Source organism: Crocodylus porosus, unplaced genomic scaffold (assembly GCF_001723895.1).
Source record: "Crocodylus porosus isolate Cpor-Errol unplaced genomic scaffold, CroPor_comp1, whole genome shotgun sequence".
In the NCBI taxonomy this organism is placed as follows: domain Eukaryota; kingdom Metazoa; phylum Chordata; order Crocodylia; family Crocodylidae; genus Crocodylus; species Crocodylus porosus.
In genome coordinates, this window is record NW_017728920.1 from 684,522 (window position 1) to 706,364 (window position 21,843).

The following is a 21,843-nucleotide window of genomic DNA, read 5'->3' on the forward strand; positions in this document are numbered from 1 at the left end:
GGAGGAAACAGGATAGTCCAGAGGGTACCTGGGGGTATCCATGTCCTATTGTGAGAAAGGGCTGGGCCGCTTCTGAATACAGCCGCCGCTGGTGTAACATCAGGAGGCAACACTCACCAAGTGGACCCTGGGCCCTCTGGCCCTACCACCAGCACATCCCTGTGCTAATGACAGGGAGACAGAAAGGCCTGACACTGTAGGTAAGTTGGGGCTGAAGGTCCTGCTGGGTTGGCCTGAGTGCAGCAGCAGTTTAGGCCTGCAGATCCTCCACCTTGGCAGGTGTGCCCTGCCACTGCCCTAGACAGCTTGGGTAGCATCAGAGCTGACAGGCCAGAAATGATGGAGGTAGCAAGAGCTGCTCAGGGACTGCCTGTGCAGCTGGGTTGCAGCTTGCCCAGGTTCCAGGCAGCAGGACCGGGACACAGCAAGTTGAGCCAGGTGCAGGGGAGAGGCTTGGAGCAGGTCCCCCTTGCAAGACACAGACGGGGGCGCTCGGGCAGCCGTTCAACCCAGGGCCCCGGGGGGCCACAGCTGCGCCTGGACTCGAGCTCCCGCCGCGCGCTTGCCTAACGCTGACGTCAGAGGTGACGTCAGGAGGCGACACTGGCTACGATCACTCCGCGCCTAGCGAGAGTGAGCGGGGTAGGGTCGGGGCGCGGGAGCTCTCCGCCAGCCCGGCGTCACGGGTACTTCTCCCGGCAGAGCAGGACGGGCATCTACAAACTATCCCTCCCCGGCCGCGGCGGCTTCCTTGGCGTCGCTAAGGGAGCAGGAGCCTCTTGCAAGGGCACCGCTTCCCCCCAGGCGAAGGCGGCCCCGAGCGGCAGCGCCGGGGAACGCACCGAAGCCTCCGTAGGCGTGTCCCGCTGCGCCTGCGCACTGCCCGGGGGCAGGATCGCATCCCTCCCCTTGTGCCGACTGTGTCACAGGCGCACGCTGCCCCTAGCTGTCGCCGCCGGGTGAGAAGCGGACCCTGAGGGGGCGGGACTCCGGTCGATCATGTGGAAGTGCTGAACCAATGACAGCCCTGGAGTTGCCACCAGCCAAGGTAACTGGGCTAGCGGGATTTATCCTGTTAGGAGGAGTCTCTCGCGAGACTTCTTCGTGGCTCTTGCGCTTGGTGACGACACTGCGGTGAGCGCCAGGCGGAAGCGTGCCCGTGTTTACAGCGCGGGCCGGGCGGGGGGTGCCGCGGGGCCGGGCCAGCGCCCATGTGCCCGCAGCCGCCGTCCATGGAGGTGATGGACGGGCCCCTCAACCTGGTGAGCGCGGCGGGGCGGCCGCTCCGTCAACTCGCTGGGCCCGCTCTGGCCGAGCCCTGGCGGGGGGACGTGTCCGGCCCGGGGGGGGAGTGGAGCCGGCTGGCGGGGTGTTGGGGCCGTTACACCGGGGTCACGTCGAGAGCCGGTGGCGGCAGCTGCGGGCAAGCGATCCCGGGGAGCGTCTCCTTTGCGGGGCCCAGCCGCAGCCCTCAGGCTGTGCCGCGGGAGCAGGAGCAGCGCCCCTCCCTGCCGGCGGTGCCATTCCACAAACAGCGCCTGGCTCCTTGGGCGGCGCCACGTCTTTCGGGTGGGCAGGGGGCTCCACGGTCTGGGAGCGCCCGCCCCGGCATCATGGGATGGGGCAGAAGCCTTCAGGGAGGCCCGGAGCCCGGGTAAGCATTTCCCAACCCGTGCTCAGGGGCACTACGCCCTCCAACTGTCCAGCATCATTTACCTCCTGTCCTGCAGCTACTGGCCTTCCTGGCCAGGGAAGCATCCCCTGATTTTTTATTTAATCTTACTGAGCACTTGGCCTCTCCTGTGGCACCAACCACAGCAGATATCACACTCCAGTTAAAACCAATATTCATACATTTTTGCACTGTTTCTTGTCTGCAGGCTGTTAGCATGCAACTCAGATATTAATCTACTCAGATATTAATACCAGTTATATTCTCCTCTCTAAGCGGTTCAGGGTTTAATTCTGAGACGGTGTCTAGTGACTTAAAGGAGTTAAGGAGACCTGCCAGCTTTCCCACAAGAGGATCCTTGTGTTAGTTCTTGTGCTGCAAGTTGAATGAGAAAAGTTTGCCAGTGGAAGGAGGTAACATGGCTGTACCACACTATGCTTCAGCGATCTCCGAATCATGCAGCTGCCTCTTGAAACAATGGCCATGTTGGCATACTTCAAAAGAGCATAAGGACCGATGTAATTTATGGCAGGGCTAAAATAGCCTCTCTTGATCTCAGAATTAAGGAGCTATGCTCACATCTGACACTGACTAAAGTATGTAAAGAGAGAAATGAAATTAAGTCTTTGTTCCTGGAGCACCTTCTGAGATAAGGAACTGGGGCAGTTGGAGTTGAATCAAAATGTTCAAGCTGAAATGGTGCTTGTGAGTTATATAAAGGCACTATATTTTCAGTTCCAGTTTTTAAATATCAACACATAGGTTTCTTAACTAGTCCTATACTCTGGCAAAGGCCTTTGCAATTAACATATTACAATTTACAGGTACCTGTTACAATTAACTTGGCAAAGTACCTGAGCTGTACAAAGTGGAGGTGCATTGCTATATTGGTCCATATCATATCAGCACTGATAAAAGGAAAATTGACATTATCAGCAATTGGCTTTTCTTGGCTGGTGTAGCCAACAATGTCACCGATAAATACCACATGCATGGGTGCAGTGCAGCATGCACGCAGCCAGGAGTGCAGCCTGGCAGCTTGGACAACAGCCTCCTGCCAGTAAGTTTGTGGGGAGGAAAGGGTGTGGGGGAGACAATAAAAAGGGACAGATTGAGGCCCCCTCAATGATGGAGGGGGTGGGGCTGGGGCAGAGACAGGCACTGCTCGGCTGGGCTGGGTTGGGGTGCAGGACAGAGCTTCAAGCAGCTCAGGTGGCAGATACAAGGGGGTGGGAAGGCAGGGGCAGCTCCTGGCTACTGTGCAAAACCCCAGAAAGGCATGGGGGCATTAGCGAGATGTAGGAAGTGCACTTTCGGTTTTGCTGCTGGCTTGGCGATTGGCCGCTGGAGGACCCTCCCCCCAGCCTGCAATCGGCTGCTGGGGGACGACCACCAGATTTCAGAGGCACCAGTCACCCATGCGTTGCGGGTATGTGTCCCCTGCATTTGTGTACAGGGTGAGGGTGGGCTGCCTGCTGGTGTTGCGCTGGCTTCTTCCTGGCAGAGGGGCTAAGCTGGGGTTGCGTTCAGGGCAGGCAGTGGTGGCACTGGAAGGGTGGTACTACAGCAAATTTTGGGTTGGCCAGCTCCCTCTCCCAGCACTGTGGCCACCCACCCCACCCCACCAGGAAGAGGTCAGCACAGCCCTGAGCCGGCAGCAGGCAAGCTGCCTTTGCCCTACGCACAAATATGGGGGGCACATGCCTCCCCCAGGGGTGCATGCAGCAGTGGGGAGCTGCCCCCCTCATCCCTGCACTCCTCAGATGAGCTGTCTGCAGCTCTGTCTCGCATACTGCCCTGGCTGGGCAGAGCCTGGACCTGCCCCAGCCACACTCCCTTCCTCACCATGGGGACCTCAGTCTGCCTCTTCCATGCCCCTTTCCCACCACAGACTTACCACCCAGATGCTCCTTTCCAAACTGTGGGGCTATATATTGGCAATCAGATTGGCATCAGCTGATATGGCTGGCCAGTAATTGATTGTTGGTATCAGTCAAAATATTTTTTATTAGTGCACCCCTAGTACAAAGGTAATGCTTCCAAATATACATTCTTGCGTGGGTCAGTAGTGCCCCACTTAAGGCACCCATTCATTTATTACTTAGGTACTTTTAGTGGTCTTCAGTTTGCTCTTCAATATTAAACTACTATACATTTCATCTGGTAGTGTGATCACATTTATAAGTACTGGCCTTTGTATTGATCTGTGTCATCTCAGTAGTGGGGTTTGAGGTGAGATTAGTTAAAATCTGCTGCAGTGATTTAAATGGGATTTAGGCATCTGAACATCTCTGCAAATCTGGATCTTAATACTTTAATTGTACCATTTCTGTCTTTAATTGGGAATGCCTTCTGCATCTGTTTGTGTGTTTTAATCTTAAAGAGTTTTTAGTTTTCTTACTTTAGGGTTTTGACTGGCTACTTCGCAAAATCCTGTATTACTTACAGATGTGTTGAGAATGGCTTCTCCTTTCTTTCACAGAAAACTTAACATTATTGTGTGGTTCACTCACAGGTTGTAAAGAGAACAGTCATGCTTTTGGCTTTTCTACCTTTTCCAGAGAACACCAAAATTTTCCTGGCTCCAGAGTTTCTTTAAAGCTTGAGTTAGTATATTTCTCTAGCCCTGATCTTAATCTTCTTAAGGATACCATGAAGATAACCCTACATATTCGGGAATTGGGTTATATCTTACAATTGGTATCCAGATCGATTCTACTGCTTTGATTCCACTCAGTCTCATTTCCTATGTAATCTTTAGTATAATACTACTAAGTCTCTTCTGTTTACCTCCTGTATGTCAGTGTATACTTTATAAACAAGAAATACTTAAATGCTTCTTGGTCATAATTTTTTTTGCTGTGTTTCTTAACCTGCAAAGAACATTATTGAGGACTTGAAGAGCTTTTCATCTAAACTAGACAAGCAGGACATTAAAGATGAATCACTGTGTGTAGGTCACTATAGTTACCAAGTTCTTTAAAAGTTAGGATTTAGAGAATGCTTAGATTTAAGAGGAGGTGTTAAAAACCCATATAGAAAAAGAAGCTATGGAAATAATATGGCATTCCTGCTTTTACCATATAATGACATGGGTGGAATGGGGAATCAAAAGGCTATGGGAGAACTCCAGGAGTCATGCTATGCTAATAAAAGCTGTGTGCACTGAGCACTTTGCTTCCAGAGCAGTTTGGAGAGCTTCTCCATAAGTGACAGGTTCCTATTCTTCCAGTGAAGGAGAAGCTGCAGAAGCATGCCAAAGGGCTACGCTCTGAATAACCATGGGGTGAGTAACCAGCTTGCTTAGCCACCCTGTGTATGAGAAGCAGCTAAAGCAAAATCGGTGCATCTGCCTGCATAACATAATGCAGGGAGACGCACCATTTTTTGGCACAAGCCAAGCCTGGAAGAAGTAAAGCAGAAGCGGCACACCTACCTGTATAATGTAATGCAGTTGTACAGGCTGCCTTTATGGCAGCTCTTTCTCAGTGGGGCTCCATGTGCCTCCTAAAAACCAAGGTGCATAGGGCAGTTTCACTCTGCAGCAGTGACATCATGGCATCCCTGGCAGGTTCTCATGGCTGTCTCATCCCCGTTGAGAACCACTATTCTAATTCATATGGCTATTAGATTAAGGCAGTGACTGCTTCCTTTCAGTAAGCAAGTGCTGCCGACACAGCTGTGTTTAGATAAACAGGACCTTTCTGAACAAAGGTGCAGGGGGCAGGAAGAGAAGGGAAGTTCAAGTCCTGAAATATCGGATTTGATCCTCACTTGACAGCAGTGATAGAACTGCGCAGTCAGCATATTTTTATCTGTACTTTCTTCAGAAATTTGAGTCTCATCTTACCGTTTTTTTATTAGCAAATGGGTGGAGATTCTTTTCAAATGATTCTGGTCAACTGTGTTTAGAAATGCTTTAGAAACAGTTTTTAAACATCTTTGGAATGCCCCCTATTAGGGACACAAACTTTGATACTTACTGACAAAAATTACAATCAAGTGACTTCTCTTATTCCTATCCTGTTGTAATAATCCCTATTATTTATAGTAGGAGGACACCTACTACTCTTTTCATATAATTCCCGAGACTGGAGGACATGCTGTTTTCTGATCTTTGCTCAAACATTTAGACAGTAAGTATGTCTTCAGGAATCGAATGCTGAATCTGCCTCGTTGCTTAATAGGATTATTTTTTGGGAAAGGTAAAAAGTCTGAAGTCCCTACTGAGTAAGGAGTGTTAACAAGAGAACGTAAATTGCTCTCAGTACTTCTTTAAACTGTTTTTTACAGTTGCGCAAAGCAATCCTACCCAACAGACAGTTCTCCTTGGGAACCTCCACTTTATCTTGGCAGCTTTGTTTTCCTGATTTCATTTGCAACCATCTTAGCAAATAGCACATTGTAATATGTATCTAATTTGTTGCCTTAAAGCATGTGCTGGTTTCCAAACAGTGCCCTTTGGAGTGCAAGCCTAACAGACAAAATGGCTCTCTCTCTGGGCTTTAAAAAGTTCTGTTCTAGTGAAGAACTTTTCCACTGTGTTCCAGAAAAACAAAGTATAACTGAAGGAAGAAAAAATTCTGTCACGTTGTTCTGAAGAGTCAGAAAATTTTGACTAGACCAATGCTTATTCTCTCCTCAGCAGCTAGCACTCAAATGGAAAGGCTTGGAGAGGCTGCTTTTTCTCTACCCAGGTTAGGGCCACGTGAGCACTTAATTCTTAAAGCTGTAGTTGTTCATTTCCACAGAAAAAACAAAAAAACCCGTTTCTATCTTTCCATACCCTAAAGGGTGTTGCAAATCTGGCTGTTTTCCCTTCATCTGACTTGAAAGAAATCTTGACTCCTCATAGTCCTTACCAAATTATTTCTAAGTACACAGAATTTCAGTATTGTATTTCCTCCAAGTTGCTTTTTATACCACCTGTGAGGTAACTTAGCTGCAGGCAGAGGTGCCCTGTCACCGCTTCATTATAAGCACACTGGAAACTTGTTTGTTTCTTTAATTTCCTTTGTGTCTGGGTCTGGCAAAGCATCGATTCATTGCTGAACATTTCAAGAGCTCAGGTGTTAGGGTGACTATATCTGGCGCAGCTATTGTCAGAGTAATTGCAGGAGCTGTTTACCTTACCCGTATCCCATTCATGCCTGTTTCCACTTGAGAAATACAAGATTTTCAGCTTACCTGTTTGTCTCATCGCCGATGACAGAGCTAGACACTGCTTTGCACCACAGCTTGCAACCTGGGTTTAGTCACCTTTTGCCCTAGCCCTTTCCAACCACTCAGATGACAGATCACAGAACAGTGTGGCACATGCTGCCCAGAACTGAACACAAGACCAAGCATTTTTGAACGAATCCCCAGTTTGCCATTTTCACAGGTCCTTAACTTTTTTTACAGTGGCTTTTTTGAAAGCAAGAAATGTTTAGGATGTTGTTTCACCAAGACAAGGACTGTTGTGGGGAGAGAAGTCAGCCATATTTTGTAAGTTCTGATACATATGCTCTATGCTGATACATAGAGTCTATTTCTGTGCTATAGCCCATATCAGACTACTGCTGGTGCATAAGGCCTGTGGGAGCTGATGAAGCTGGCTCTGCTCCCAGCATCTCGTAGGCTATACTCTCTAGCGTCCCAGCATTCCCAGGGTCTAGGTTTAGATTGGGGCATAGTCAGGACATTCTTATGCCTGGTCTTTAGCAGCCCTGAAATTAATGAAACAACCTCTCCTTCATTCTGCACCAGCCAGGGGGTGAATCTGGGTGCTGTATCACACTCATTACCTTCTTGCATAAGGTCCTCTGCCACATACATGACACAATATAGGTCTTTCTGACTTCAAAATCTGTTGGCTAACAAGTGGGCGGTCAGACGTATGTATGGTTAGAGATCTAGGAAACATGACTTATGAGAAAAGGTTGAAAGACCTGGAGAAGAGAAGTTTGGAGGATTTGATAATAGGCTTTAAATTCATGAAAGATTTTTATAAAGAGGATGGTGATTGATTATTCTCTGTGGCTGCAGGGGATGAGATGAGAAGTAATGGTCTTAAATTGCAGCTAGGGAAACTTAGGTTGGCATTAGGAAACCTCTCTGTGTGAAGGTGCTTAAAGATTACAACAGATTACCAAGCAGAGGGGTGGAATCTCCATTTTTGGAAGCTTTTAAGAGCAAGTTAGACAAACACTTGGCTGGGATTGTTTAGGGGGAGAGAGTTAGCCATGTTAGTCTGAAGTCAGGCAGAAGGCAGGATAGATTTGCACCTTTATAGACTAACTAGCCAATTGCCTGTCAAGAATGATGGGTGGGGGGGGAGTGGCCAGGGATAGAGGCCTGTGTTTGGCCCGCCCCCTGCACCTTCAGGGCTCCCTATCCCCCCACCCCCATCTGCTCTGTTCCTGCCGCTTGCAAGGCTGGTCTTGCCCCCCAACACCTCTGTTCGCTGTGTTTTTGTAGCCTGCAGGGAGCAGTGGGGATGGAGCCACCCTCTCCATCCGGAGGTGGGGGCAGGGGTGGGTGGGGACGGAGGCCCGGAGCCAGGTTCACTCCCTTACCCCTACCGCTTCAGGGCTGGGGCTGCTCCCTGTCCCAGGGGGGCCCAGCTGGGCCAGAACCCAGCATCTGTCCCTGCCCCCCTCCCTCCCCCCCATTCAGGCCTAACCACCCCTCCCTGGTGGCTATTGTTGGGGGTGGGGCCCACTGGCTCAAAGAAGCAGATGGGTCGGGGGAGGTCAGCTCCTGCTCTGTTCCTTCGGTTATGGTGGCACTTTGGTCCCCACCATCATCCCCCTCTGCCTCCAAGGAGCCCCTCAGTCCACCTTGTCATGGCAGTGCTCTGCTGTCTCTCTCTGTGTAGATTACACTGATTGGCTGCTGAGACAGCCAGTTGGAGCACAAATGAAGCGTTAGAGACAGGCAAACAAAGACTTTTATATTAGAATTAAATCAGAGATGTACAGTCTTTCCTAAGCAGAGGGCTTATTTCAGTAAATGCTGTGAAGGGACTGTAGGAAGCAGAGCTGCTGAGTAGAAAGCAGTGGAAGAGAATATGAAGGGCAGAGAAAGGAGGGGACACTGCTGAGGGAGGCTAGGTGGGTAGGAGAGAGAAACGAAGCAATTAACCCATTGAAGAGACGTATGGTTTATAAAACGAATCCAGGTAATGCAGTGGTTTTCAATCTTCTATTATTTTCAGTCCTCTAAATTTTTTTTTTTTTTTTGAATGGAGGTGCAGACCCCTTTGAATTGTAAGTGTGTGTATTCACATAGTTTTGATCATAGTCATCTTTCACAGACCCCTTAGATGTAGTCTATGGACCCCTTGGGGGTCTGCAGACCACAGGCTGGAAATGGAAAATTACATTATTCCACTGAGGTAATGAAATAAGAACCTGTAGTCCGTGTTTAGACCCTGCTTAACATAGGCCTGTCTGTGGTTAACATCTTGTTCTGTCATTTCCCATTCAAATTCATTTTTAAAGTGTTGTTTTCTAAGACCGGGCACTCTGAGGTCAGCAAATGTTCAGGGAGGTTAAAGTGTTCTGTCCCAGTCTTGTCTGTCTTTCTGGTATTGATGTCCCAAGTGTTCAGTCATTCTTGTTTAGCCAGGGAGCTGTAAGCAGAGGGTGGAACTAAGTGACCTCTGGAGGTTCCTTAGCTCTAACTTTCTATGATATCTTACCAATCAGGATTGTGCATAGAGGGATTTGGCACTGAGACTGCACAATAGGTAGTCATAGGCTAGATGAGAGGTGGTACTTGTCATTAAGAGATGCCATTCTAAACATCCAAGTACTTTTGTTAGAGGTGTATCACTTTCTGTTAAGGAGGCAACACCATCCTTTTCTTTGGATCGACAGATTGGTTATGCTGAATATTGTAAGGTCTTCACAAAATTGACTGGTTGGAAAAACACCTGCAAAGTGGAATAAACGAGTAAACATTTCCCTGACAAACCAAGCAGTAGTAGGAACAGATGAGAAATTTCCCCCTAGTGAAGAACACCTTGTTTTCACAAATAGAGCTATGCAAAACCTGCTGCTCCCCAATAGGAGTTTCCACAACGGAAATTAGTTCCAGTGATGCTTGGAATTTTCCCTACAGTAAAATGAATGGCTGTCCTGGCATCAGTATATCTAAACCTGATATTGGCCAAAGAGTTTTGTCATCGTATTTCTATCTCTGTGTTCTGGATAACAATCTGATTTTTATCAACATACTTCAGTTAATGCCTTCTTAATTGCTAAGCGAAGGTTTTAACTTTATTGGGCTTGCTTAGTTGTTTAACCAGTCTCTCTCTGATGGATAATACTTAATAACTTTCAGGAGGTTTTTTACCTATACTTAACTATCTTAATTAAAACCATAGTCAGATGGTTAAATGACAAAGATTAATTTAAGAACTTGTGAAACTTAATTCTCTACACTGAAGAAAATGATTTCAGGCATTCATAAGTGGAATTGAGGCTCTGGTTGCTGACTTCTTGTGCACAATTAGATTTTTTTCATCTCTCAGGATTTTAGAAAGTTTCCTTCTCCTAGTGTACCTGGACTATGTGGGTCTGGTCCCCCTACCTAGTACGAGGGCTGTTGGTTCCAAGTCGCAGAGAAATGTTACACTGGGCAGTTTTGGCTTGAGTATACTGAGACTTCTACAGTAGTTATTGTGATGTAAAACACCAAACTCAGAATGCCTGGTGATGGCCCACTGCAGATCTTTTTGATGGACGAGTCTTGATTTTTGTATATACCTTCTTGTTTTGGTACTATTTTTCTTGGTAGATAGTGTTACCAACCTCCCTTGCCAAAGACAAATGGCACAAGAAGTGGCTGTATCTGAAACAAGCATTTCTAGATGGGTCAACATTACATGCAAGTTACTCATCTGCTTCTTCCCTAGTAATGTGTGCTCATTTCCTTGGCACAAGATTGTTTGTAGGAGCTCAGGCATGGGGACCAAAATCTTTATATTGGAATGCTAGCCAAAAACCTCCTTCCTCGGTAACCAAACAAATGCAGGGGTGGATGTGTGTGTGAGAGAGAGAGAAATAAGCTAGTGAATTCTTGTCAATACCTTAAGAACCTAGTCTGAGATCAATTTTTTAAACTACTCAGTCAATACTGGAAGATTGAAAACAGCCTTGAGGAGACTAATATATAAACTAAATTGATGACTGGCCTCCTGAAAAATGAATAATATATATCATGTTTTCCTACACTACAAAATTATTCTATATTTGCTCTGGATGCAATCTTAATGTGGATAGGAGAGTGACAGTTTCTTGTTGATGTTTGTAGCATTTCCTGTTGCAGGTTGTTTTGCAGTAGGAGCCTTCAAAAATAGCATAGCCTGTAATAGACAGACACTGCAAATTCTTGTTTATCGTAGTAACAATGTTGCATGACCAGCAGTGCAACTATCTGGTCACACCTGAAGGCTAATTACTGCATTAGTTATTTCATTTCTTCATCATCATGTCATCAGTAGAACACAGCCATTTTGAGCAGGGTTCAAAATATTGCTTAATCAAGTTTGAAAAAAGTGTTTATTTTAGTCTGGCTTTTGGTTTGGGTGATCCTTTCTGATACCACCAATCAACAATATTCAGTGGCCCACAAAAGTATGTGTTTGTAGATATTCCCTCAACTATTACGTAACTGAATATTTATTGTTTTCCTCTTTTAATTTTCACTGATGGGAAGGGATGGACTTCAAATAAAGTAATACAAACTTTTAAACCTCCCATTTGGCACCCAACTAGCTTCTCATGCAGTTTTCCTCTAATGGTTCAAAACTGTCCAGCTGTTTCTCAACCAGGCGCTTAAGAACAAAGTAGCACCAAACAACAGGACATTGCATTTATGCGCCTTGGCATAGTTCCTGGGCTTTGTCTAATATGGTCTCTTCCCCCTTATAGTGGACAGATTGGATTGGCACTCTGTGAAGTAAATGATAAAGTGGCTGGTATTAACAGTGCAACTGATAATCACAACTGAGTCTTTCTGATATTTTGTTAAGCATACCAGTTACAAGTGATGCATTTATCATTGACATCTGCAGAGATGGTAGAAGGCTACAACATTTTGCCTATGTAAGCCATGGATTTTTAAATGGATGTTCCTAAACTGCTAAGGTAGATGCAGCCTACAAATCTGTACTTTAAATTTGTAAGGTAATGAGTCTAACTCTTCTTGATACATAAAGATAAAATCTGAATTACTGCATGCAGACAGACCAGCTGATAGGATCTCAGAGTCCTTGGGACTTTTAAGCAAGAGAAATAGGGGGCTAAGAATCAATGTGACGACTTGGTACACCAGAAAAATAGACTTCTTTGAAAAACAAAATGAGTAAAGCAGCCCACCCTCTCATCACCCCTTCCTGGTTTTCTTCCATCAGACAGACTAGTGGACAGTCTTGACCATCACAGCCTGAGATACCATTTAGGTTTTCATCACCTAGAGAGATGTCCAGACCAAGTGAAATCAGGGGACAGGCACCTATCTGTTGCTCCCACCCCACTCCCTCAGGTTTGGCTGTCACCTATGCACCACCTGTGGCTGAAAGACAAGGCAGTTGTTACAGATTATTTCCTGATAGCTCACGAGGTGAAACACTGGCTGGATCTAGACGAGTGTGACGGTGCAGTATGTTGTACTGCAGACTTGTCTATGGTACCACATACTGCCTATTCAGGTGTTTCCTGTACTGCTGCCTTGCAGCACAGGGTTGGGGTTTTTTTGACCCCCCCCCCCAAGATCCGGGGGTCAAAGAAATCTGCGCAGAAAAAAGGTAAGGCAGCACATGTGGGGACAGTGTACATCACCCAAACTGAAGCTTGGCTGGCTGGAGCTAGCCTTCAAGCTGCAGGAGCAATGCAGCTGCAGCTTTCCTGGCCCCCAGGACCCCAGGTAAGGCTGCTTGGGTTAGCAACTGTGTTGGCCTCTGTCTCCCCTACCCCACCCAGGGTAACCTGCCATGCACCAGAGGGCAGGTAGCATGAGCATTCCCTGGGGGACCAATCTCCATGCTCATCTGGACGTGGCCAGAAGCTGAAAGAAGGGGATACAGGAACTAGCTGCAAAATGACCGGTAGTCCCACAGCTCAACTAAATTTAAAGAATCAGTCCCCAGAAAGGTATGCTATGGAGGATGGGGGAAATCTCATGACCAGCTAGCCCCACACATGATGTTTTATCTACCAGCAAGCTGCTCTTTGGTGAAGGACGCACACAAGGTGATGCATATTCCAAACGTGTGCTTGGAACAGTCATAACCGAAGGGTAATAAGTTGCATGAATTACTCTATCCTATTACAGGCCTAGGTCAATTTTAAGCAGGCCAAATCTCATGCAGTAATAGGCAAATCTCCCATACGTGTCTGAGGATTTCAGGAAAGTGGGTTAGTACTGATGAGTCTCCTGTTTATTGGTTTGAAACACAGCAAGAAGCTTAGAAATATTCTAAGTCAGTTTTAATTGTTGAAGGCTAATGTAGAATATAAAGTCATAATTCTAATGGAAGGTAGTTCCTCAGAACAGCTGTGCTAAACCAGTTTTTTGACATTTATCAAACATTAACACATATTGTTTACTGATGTAAGTATGTACCTGTGTGGCTGTCACTATTATGTGCTCATATACAGTGTTTATAAAAAACTGCACATGGTCACCATGGGCAGGGTCCTTTGCGTTGTCAGATCTGCCCAGAATGCTTGTCCGCACATCCTTACATAGTAAGTCTTGCAGGAGATGCAAATACAGGGGAAATATTTAAGTCTGAGGCTGGAGTGTGAGAGCTGAGACCCTCTTGAGTATCCAAACAGCTGTATGTGCTACTTACTTTAACAACAGTTTTAGCTTCAACTCTAATTATAGTAACACTACTCTTATTTTCAAGGCTCATCAGCAGAGCAGAAAAGCTGACCGGTTGCTGGCAGCAGGAAAATATGAAGAAGCAATTTCTTGTCACCAAAAGGCAGCTGGTGAGTAGGCACCTTTGATGCTCATACCCCAATTTCCAAATGCCTCATCTGAAGTTGGTCAGCCCTAGTAACTAGACATACTGCTTTATGTACCTGGAAAAACTAAAGTTTGGGGCTTCTGCTAGAATGTGTTTATTTTTAATTGTTGGTACTTTTGTTTGACTCTTTAATAACTTTCTTACTTGGAATTACAGGCTTTGTCTGTGCAGTGTGGGAAGTGTGTAACTTGTTTACCAAAAGTTTGTGGCTGACCAGTACTTGGTTATATTAATCTACTTAAGGGATGTGTTGCTGGCACCAGAAAAGCTCTTCTTCTAAGGGGTAACAAGTCTAGCTTCTACAGGTTATATATATCAAATGTCAGGAAACTCTGTAGATCCATCCTTATGATGGATGGACAGTCTTTCCTTCTGCACTGGAACCTAGTTTATTTAGCTTCTACCCTAAGCACACGTTTAGATGTTCATATTTAATAGTCCATGAATATGCAGCTGGCAGTAAGGTGCAATTGGTGTCTAGTAGTTGGAGGCATCTGATCTAGAGGGATGGGAGAGAGGAAGAAGGACTTAACTGGCACTACTAGCAGGTTGCAGGTAGCAGTTAGTCACTTATCTGCTGCCTCTATACAAGATCTATTTCAAGTGGTGCAGGCTGGAAAATGGAGCACTTTTAGCAGATTCTGCTAAGTATGACAGTGGCCAGAAGGAGTGTATGAAATGGGCTGTGTTCAACTCGGCCCAAACTGGGGACAGTGATTTGATTTGGATCACTGTTCCCAATTCTAGTCGGCTGAATCAGACGATTCGATGCTCGTTCAAAGAATCAGCTTTAAGAAAGAATCAAAGACACAGCTTTAAATGTTTTTTCTATATAGCTCAAAGTAGCAGGCAGCTCATGCATGCTGTGATGCTGGGGTAGATGGAGCATCCCACAGGAGTGTGGGCCCCCCCCCCGTGTGCTCCCTGGCCGATCCAAAAGTACTTCTGTTCCACTTCTGGGCCTGCTGCCAAGTATGCTGAGGAGCCCCCCATGCTCCTGTGGGACACTCCATCTACCCTAGCATCATGAGCCACCTGCTTGAGGTAAATAGAAAAAAGTTTAAAGCTGTGTCTATGGCTGAATCTTCGGATCTCTCTGAATCGATTCGGAGAGTTCCAATCCACTTCAGAGAGATTAAAGGGTCTTCTGATTCCATTTGGCCACCAAATCGGGTCGAATCTCCACAGAATTGAATCTGGACCGAAACTTCACAAAGCCTTAGAGGCCAGTCCCTAAGAATCGTCACTATATGGGGTGAGGGAGGGGGTTAACAAAATCTGTGAAAGTGAGATTAGTGAAACAAACAAAATATTTACCTGGGCCATTACTTAACCACTCTTCTACTCTTTCCACCCTGCAAGTGTCCTAGGCAGTGACCTGACCACTCTGCAACCTGCTAGTAGTGCCAGTTAACTCCCTCTTCCCCACCATCCCTGTGGAGAAATGTCACACAGACAACATTGTTTTTGTGCTTGAGGGGTTAAGTCCTATTGGAGTCTGGCTGTTTTGTTGCTGAGCTTTCTCTGACAAGCTGAGCAGTTGGGGAAAAATAGAAGTTGGAGAAGAATGCAGACAAGTAGCAGATCTGCACAAGCAGGGATGTCACTTATAGGTCATTCCTTACACACCATCACCTGTAAGACTTTGAGCTCTGTGTAGACGCATGAGAAAATCACCAAGCACCTTCTTAGCACTACGCTTGCGTGCTTCAGCCAGCGGATCATCATGTGCTAAGAAAAGCTTTACCTTTTAGCTTTAGAGAGCATTCTAGCTTTCACAACTCTGCCTAAAGTCTTTCCCAACTTGTCTGTTTTTTGTGCAGCATACCTTACCGAAGCCATGAAGCTGACACAGTCAGAGCAGGTGAGATTCCATTTAGCTTCAATTCTAACTACGGCTGCTGGGAGATGGCCAGGGCACAACTGTGCACCCATAACTCCGTCCCATGGACATGTGCAATCCCGTGTTCCAGTGTCATCAGACCCCTCAATTACTGTACAGTGGATCCTAACTTCGACTTAGATTTCCAAGGCCCAAAGAACTGGTAGAGTAGCCAGGGACAGGAACAATGTAATTCCTCCCCTTCCTTGAAAACAGTTGGGTTCGATAGAACAGAGGCAATATAGAAGCTGAATTGCCTAAAAGGTAGTTGGGTAAGCGGTCTTCCTGGCTGTCATCTTTTACTTCTAAAGAAGCAACAACTGTGGTCAACATCTGTTGGAGCTAGGCCAGGGAAAAAGTTGAATGCAATATCAGAACAAATGTCACTGGACATCTTGATTTTTTTTTTTTTTTTTTCCCCCTTCAGCAAGGACCATTTCTATAGCAAATGGCCATTTTCACTGCAAGGTACAAAGTTACATTATCATGATAAGGGAGAAGGCAACTTCCCCCTCATCCTCTTGTCCTTGGGATTGAGTGGCAAGTGTCTTCAGGCAGAGATCTAATCTGGACCAGCGGTTCAGTGGCTTAGGAAGTTCTGACCAATTTGTGGTCAGACTGGTTAGTTGGTTACCCTAGCATTAACTGCCACCACCTAACCTAGCACCTGAGCCATGCACTACAACAATAGGATTCTTATTCTAAAAAAACTTCACATTTTTCAATTACTTGTCCACTGAATTAATAAACACATTTCAGCTAACACTTTTCTATTTTTAGATAAGTAGTAGATAATTAGATTCATAGTTGTTCCTCTTATGTGTTCTTAGACTGATTCAGTTTTTGGACTTCTTTTGGTCACACTTAATGATACCATTCCACTAATAAACTGTAGCTCTGTAGAATTCAGTGGTATGTCATCTAATTCTACTGTGCTTGGGAACATTGCATGTTATATAGGTAATACACCAGTGAATGCCCAAAGTTTCCCTTCAGGCAGGTCTGCTAAAATATTCAAGCAGATAAAGTTATATGAGCTTAACTGTTAATTCAGCCAATCTTGTTCTTGCACAGGCTCAACTATCACTGGAATTACAAAGGGATAGTCACATGAAACAGATACTGCTCATCCAGGAGAGGTGGAAAAGAGCAAAGAGGGAAGAAAGGCTAAAAGTCCAACAGAATGTAGACAAGGATATAGCTGCCCATCTTCAGACTTCCTATAAGCCATCATCTCAAGAGTCTGATGACCAAAATGTATTGGTTACTACTACTCAGAAATACAGCCCTTCCTCAGAGAAGCATCTACAGGAAATTCAGGGAGTCTTTGACAGGGACCCAGATACACTCTTGTTTCTCCTTCAGAAAAAAAAGGAGCCATTAGAAATGTGTACTGGAAGCAAAGCTCCAAAAGATGACAAAACAATAATAGAAGAGCAGGCAACCAAAATTGCAGATTTGAAACGGCACGTGGAATTCCTTGTAGCTGAAAATGAACAATTGAGGAGAGAGAACAAGCAGCTGAAAGCAGAACGGGCAAGACTCATCAAATCTCCAGTGGAGAAAGAGCTGGATGTAGATGCTGACTTTGTGGAGAAATCTGAGTTATGGGGTCTTCAGCAGCATTCAGAAACTACTGCTACATCAGCCTCAACTTGGCAGAAGTTTGCAGCCAATGCTGGGAAGGCTAAAGACATTCCAATACCTAATCTCCCTCCTTTGGACATTCCGTCGCCCGAGCTCCCTCTGTTGGAGCTCTCAGAGGATATACTAAAAGGACTCATGGATAGTTAAAGGCCGTGAGAAATGGTTAGTGCAGTTAAGGAAGATGAGAAAAGGGAAGAACCCTGGGACAGTGGTGATCCAAGGGTAGCAATAGCCCTATGATGGGAGAAAAGGCACGGTAGCAACTTTTCCACTGTGAAAGACAGGTTCTAGATAATCTGTTTCACAGAGCTGAAGGGTACTGTAACTGGCTTAAAAAGGAGGGGGAAAAAGCAAGTTCTTCAGTCCTCCTGACATTTCAAACCAAATGAGTGGCATTGGAGAACACTTCAAACAGCACAATCCTTCAGGTTTTTAAGTACACTATATGTAATAGCTATATCTAGAATGCCATGAACAGAACTGTTGCCACTTCATATTGAAAATGGCTCTCTCTCTCTCTCGTGTATATGTATTTTCATATACACACTTATGCACAAGTTTGCTAATTTAGTGCTGGTGCAACTCAGACACCTCCAGATGGATCTACGTGCCACATGCTCTGTGTTCCTGGTACTGTTAACCTCAGATCAGTCAGGAGAGAGTTAATTTTCCACTTTATGAAGGAACCAAGTTTTTAGTTCTGTGAGGATTTTTTTTAATTCTCTGTTTACATAACTAATCAGGGTGCATCAAATCTACTTTGATTTCTGTAAAAAAAAAAAATTACATTGTCTAAGAAAATATATACTCAAGGAAATCTTGTTTTCTGAGGTGCATGAATGGAAGTAATACTTAGCTGACAGTAATTGATTGAAAAAAATAAAATGGTTTGTTTACATCTACATTAGCTAGGAGGAGGATGAGACTAAGATGTTCTATGCTACGCTAAACACTGCGATAACGATAATAGTCTTTTCAACTGTTGCAGAGTCATCAAAGAAACAAAGCTTCATGCTGCCACTTACATACATAGAGAAACAGTGACTGAACTTCTGTAGCCTCTCCCTCCACTGTCAATGAGTAAAGCAGTGTTAGTGTAAGGTGAGGAATTCTTGGTAGTATGTGAAATGACTCAACTCAGTCTGGTTCTTATGACGTAGATCAGGTGCCTAGCAAAGGAGCAGAGACTGCAGGATGTACTTCACCCCAAATTTGTCTTGAACTGAGCAGACTGTCTCTCTACAGGAGCTTAGGAATGTGCAGGATTTAAGTTTTTAATGGTGCTACTATAATGTTTTCAACTGAATACTGTTCATACTACAACAGCGGTCAGCAGTCTGTGGACCGTGGGGACTTTGCCTGCATGACACTATAGCCTAGAGGGAGGGAATTTTGTCTGTGCTGGGCCAAGTCATTCCAGCCAGTCATGGGAAAAAGGCTGCTGACTGCTGTATTACATAAACTGTTCCAAGCTAACATGTCTTGGTTTAGTGACTAGCTAAACATATTTGTTTTTTTCTTTTAAACACCTCTTCTTTCCAGAATTGCAGGCTCCTATAGCTTGAGTAGCAGCCTTTTGCTGAAAAAGGGTGAATACCACCATGCTTCTACATTTATCTCATCTGTGCAAAGTTTCTTACTCTGTTGCCTGCTTGTACTTTCTGCTGCTGAAGGAGCGCTAAGGAAAAACCATAGAAAAACAGCCAGGACTTGCCTAAGGAAACCCATTCTTGATTCAGTTGTGCTGCAGTCATAAGCAAACAAGACACATTTTCTACTTCCTGAACAGACTTCTTGGGAGATAGAAAAGGGAGATTTGAAAGCCTTTTGAACAAAACAGTAATTATGTTAGCTTATAAAATGAATGGGAAACCCCCCCCCCCCCACCAAAGTATGCTCCACAGGTAGCTGCTTAAGTAATTTGAACTGCCTGAGGGCAAGTAGCATGGCTGTCTGTGCTCCTGTACCATCCAGAGCTGTTGCAAGGCATTCTCTTGAAGCTCTGCAACAATACGTCACTGACTCAGGAGCAAGACTGCTGAAGAGCTTGTGCGCTGCAGGCATTGTAACCTTGCTCTCCCTGTTAACCTGAAAACTGTATCTAGAAGAATTTCTTTCAGCATGTTGCCTATTCACCACAGTTTGAGGACCACTGAAGAAGCAGGAGAAAGGAAGAAGGCAGTAGCAAGCCTTCAGCTTTATCCATTCTGTTCATAATAAAGATGAATATTCAAACAAGTATCTCCCTGGCCCTTGGAGGAAACTTCCTCACCTCCAAGGAAGTCCTTCAGCACATGTCAAGCTCTGTAGTGTGCCCACAGTAAGTAGTCCAAAACACACATTTCTACTTTTTCTCTCCACAAACCTCTACAGCAATTAACCAGAACACCTGGAAGCTTCATTGGCTTAATATGATGGTCCGAGTCTGTTTATACCTCGATGAACTCTGCACTGAAGGCAGCGTGGCACAAAGTGAGAATGCAGAGCTGGCTCCATATTGGTCCCACTCATCCTGCATGTTGGGGAAGTAGATTACTTATGTGAACCTCTTCTCACCTCTGTAACAGCAACAACATTAACACACACAGTACTTGGAAATCCTGAAGGAAAAGCAAAGCGCTGAATATGAACATTTCCAGGCTAATTTATTACTTATACGAGAACTCCTGCTGTTTTCCAGCTAAAATCTGTATTCAGCTTGAAAAAAGCATGTGGCCCATTAAAAAGCTGCCACACACTAATTGTTATGCAGGGTGCCAGATTTCTCAGTGGATAACCCTGTAGCTAAGTGTTTCTACTGAATCCTTTCTTAAGGCCCGTCTGTGGTTAGCTTACACTAATATAGGGTTGGTGGTTAGCTTACACTAATATAGGGTTGACAATATTTTGCAACATTTTGTCACCTGTTGCACTTGCAACCTAGCCCATGCCCTCACTGCTTCATTTGAAGCCTGAGTCACTCCCCCCTTCCTCCAGCACTCGCACAGTGCTGCTGCCACCAAAACACAGCAGAAGCCCTTTGGCTTGTAGGTTGCTGACCCCTGCCGTAATGTTTGTGGATACACTTTCTCCACAAACATCTCATCCTTTTGCGAACTTGGCTAAGCCCATATCTTCAGTGAATTATACAGGCTAAAAGTGAGAGGGTTTTGCTGTTAGCAATTTTGGATGCACTACCTGTTGGTTTGTTTCCCTGTTTCTGTATTAAGAGAGAGCAAGTAGTGGTGTGCCCACATTACTTCCTCTGCTACAGCTAACTCCAGATTACTGTTGTCATATCCATCCTTTAAGAAGTCCCACATTTTTCTTCCTCGCTGTGGCCTGGTTTTTCTTTCCATGCTGTCTCTAGATTTTTTTGTTTTTACCACCTCCTTTGTGAAAAGGATGTTTCAGAACTGAACCCAGCAGGGCAGGTGAGGCGCACTGCTGATTTGTAGAATGATAATTCTTTCAGTTCTCTATTTTCATATAACACTATTTGCTTTTTGACCGTTACCAATGCCTTCATTCCATTTGAACTGAGCTAGTGACACCCAGGTCAAACCTTGCTTCCTTTTCATTGACAGACACTGCCATCTGGTGGACACGCAAAATATTGTGCGTCATAAGGGCTATTTGTTTTAATTTTCTTAAATAGCATATCATTTTCTTTTAAAATGTCCACTCTTAGTCATCAATATTGTTCTGTTAGAGAGAGAAACATTACATGCTGTATAAGCAGTTGATATCAGTAGAATCTGTGATTTTTGCTGCTATAGTTTCAACATGATCAGACAGACCTGTTAGTTGGGCCTGATCCAAAGCCTAATGTAGAAACTGATGGGGTTTGAAATCAGATCCAAAAAGGCATTGTACTCAGCATATCTGTAAAACTCCATGGTCCATAATTTCAGAGCGTCTCACCAAGAACCAAATTTAAACATGAGTCCAGACATTGACTTCTATTCCTAGAGCTTACTTCACCACAGAAACCACTGTTTTCTTTGGAAACTAGATACGTTATCCTTGATGAATATAGCCAGCATATGCTTTGTGAAAAGAAATTCTAAATACAGTCTACAAATACATCCCCACAGAGAGAAAAATAAATAGAAATCAGCTGGGAAGTGACATGGAATCAAAGCCTCTCTCAACCATGCAGTTGGTCAGATAAAACATCACCCCCAACAATCCTTGATTGACATATTTTCCATACCATTGTAGCTGCAACATCACTCCAACACTACCAGGAACATCGCATCTGTTTCAAACTTGTTTCATGGCCAGTGAGATGCTCTCTCTTTTTAATGAACTTTTTAGTTTTTATATGAAATCTCCTCTGCTGTGAAATGCTGGATTTATTTTAACAGATTCTGTACCATATAGAAGGAACAGTAATATTTTTCAAAAGTACCAAAAATGGTGTCTCTGAGGTCAGCTGGGCATTCAAGTCCTATCCATGTTTACACTCATGACTTTTTCATGCTTACCCTCCCATTCTAAAAGGGCACAGTAGGGCTGGTGAAATGAAGGAGACAAACCTATTTATTTGAAGCAGTGAAGGCTGGTTAAAAGTATTAAACAGGCCAGCAGAGCTCCATGCTAGTTCGCAGGTGAAATTTCTCACTGAAGTGGACT

The 21,843-nt window shown here is 45.0% G+C and overlaps 1 protein-coding gene across 3 annotated transcripts; it reads left to right on the forward strand.

Moving 5' to 3' along the window:
• The first annotated feature begins 1,140 nt into the window (after nt 1-1,140).
• On the forward strand, nt 1,141-19,105 carry NRBF2 (nuclear receptor binding factor 2). Of its 3 annotated transcripts, XM_019538461.1 has the most exons (5): nt 1,141-1,262; nt 4,905-4,958; nt 13,575-13,659; nt 15,521-15,561; nt 16,654-19,105. In XM_019538461.1, exons 2-5 carry the CDS (start codon nt 4,926-4,928, stop codon nt 17,371-17,373), a joined length of 879 nt encoding a protein of 292 aa, XP_019394006.1. In that variant the 5' UTR covers nt 1,141-1,262; nt 4,905-4,925; the 3' UTR covers nt 17,374-19,105. The 3 variants fall into 3 exon arrangements, with proteins under 3 accessions (XP_019394006.1, XP_019394005.1, XP_019394007.1); XM_019538460.1 differs by lacking the exon at nt 4,905-4,958; XM_019538462.1 differs by lacking the exons at nt 4,905-4,958; nt 15,521-15,561.
• Nucleotides 19,106-21,843: the final 2,738 nt, after the last annotated feature.

Coding starts and splice junctions, on each gene's coding strand:
- NRBF2 (XM_019538460.1), top strand. CDS start 1,212: ATGTGCCCGCAGCCGCCGTCCATGGAGGTGATGGACGGGCCCCTCAAC. Junction 1,263..13,574: donor TGGACGGGCCCCTCAACCTG/GTGAGCGCGGCG, acceptor CTTATTTTCAAG/GCTCATCAGCAGAGCAGAAA. Junction 13,660..15,520: donor TTGTCACCAAAAGGCAGCTG/GTGAGTAGGCAC, acceptor TTTTTTGTGCAG/CATACCTTACCGAAGCCATG.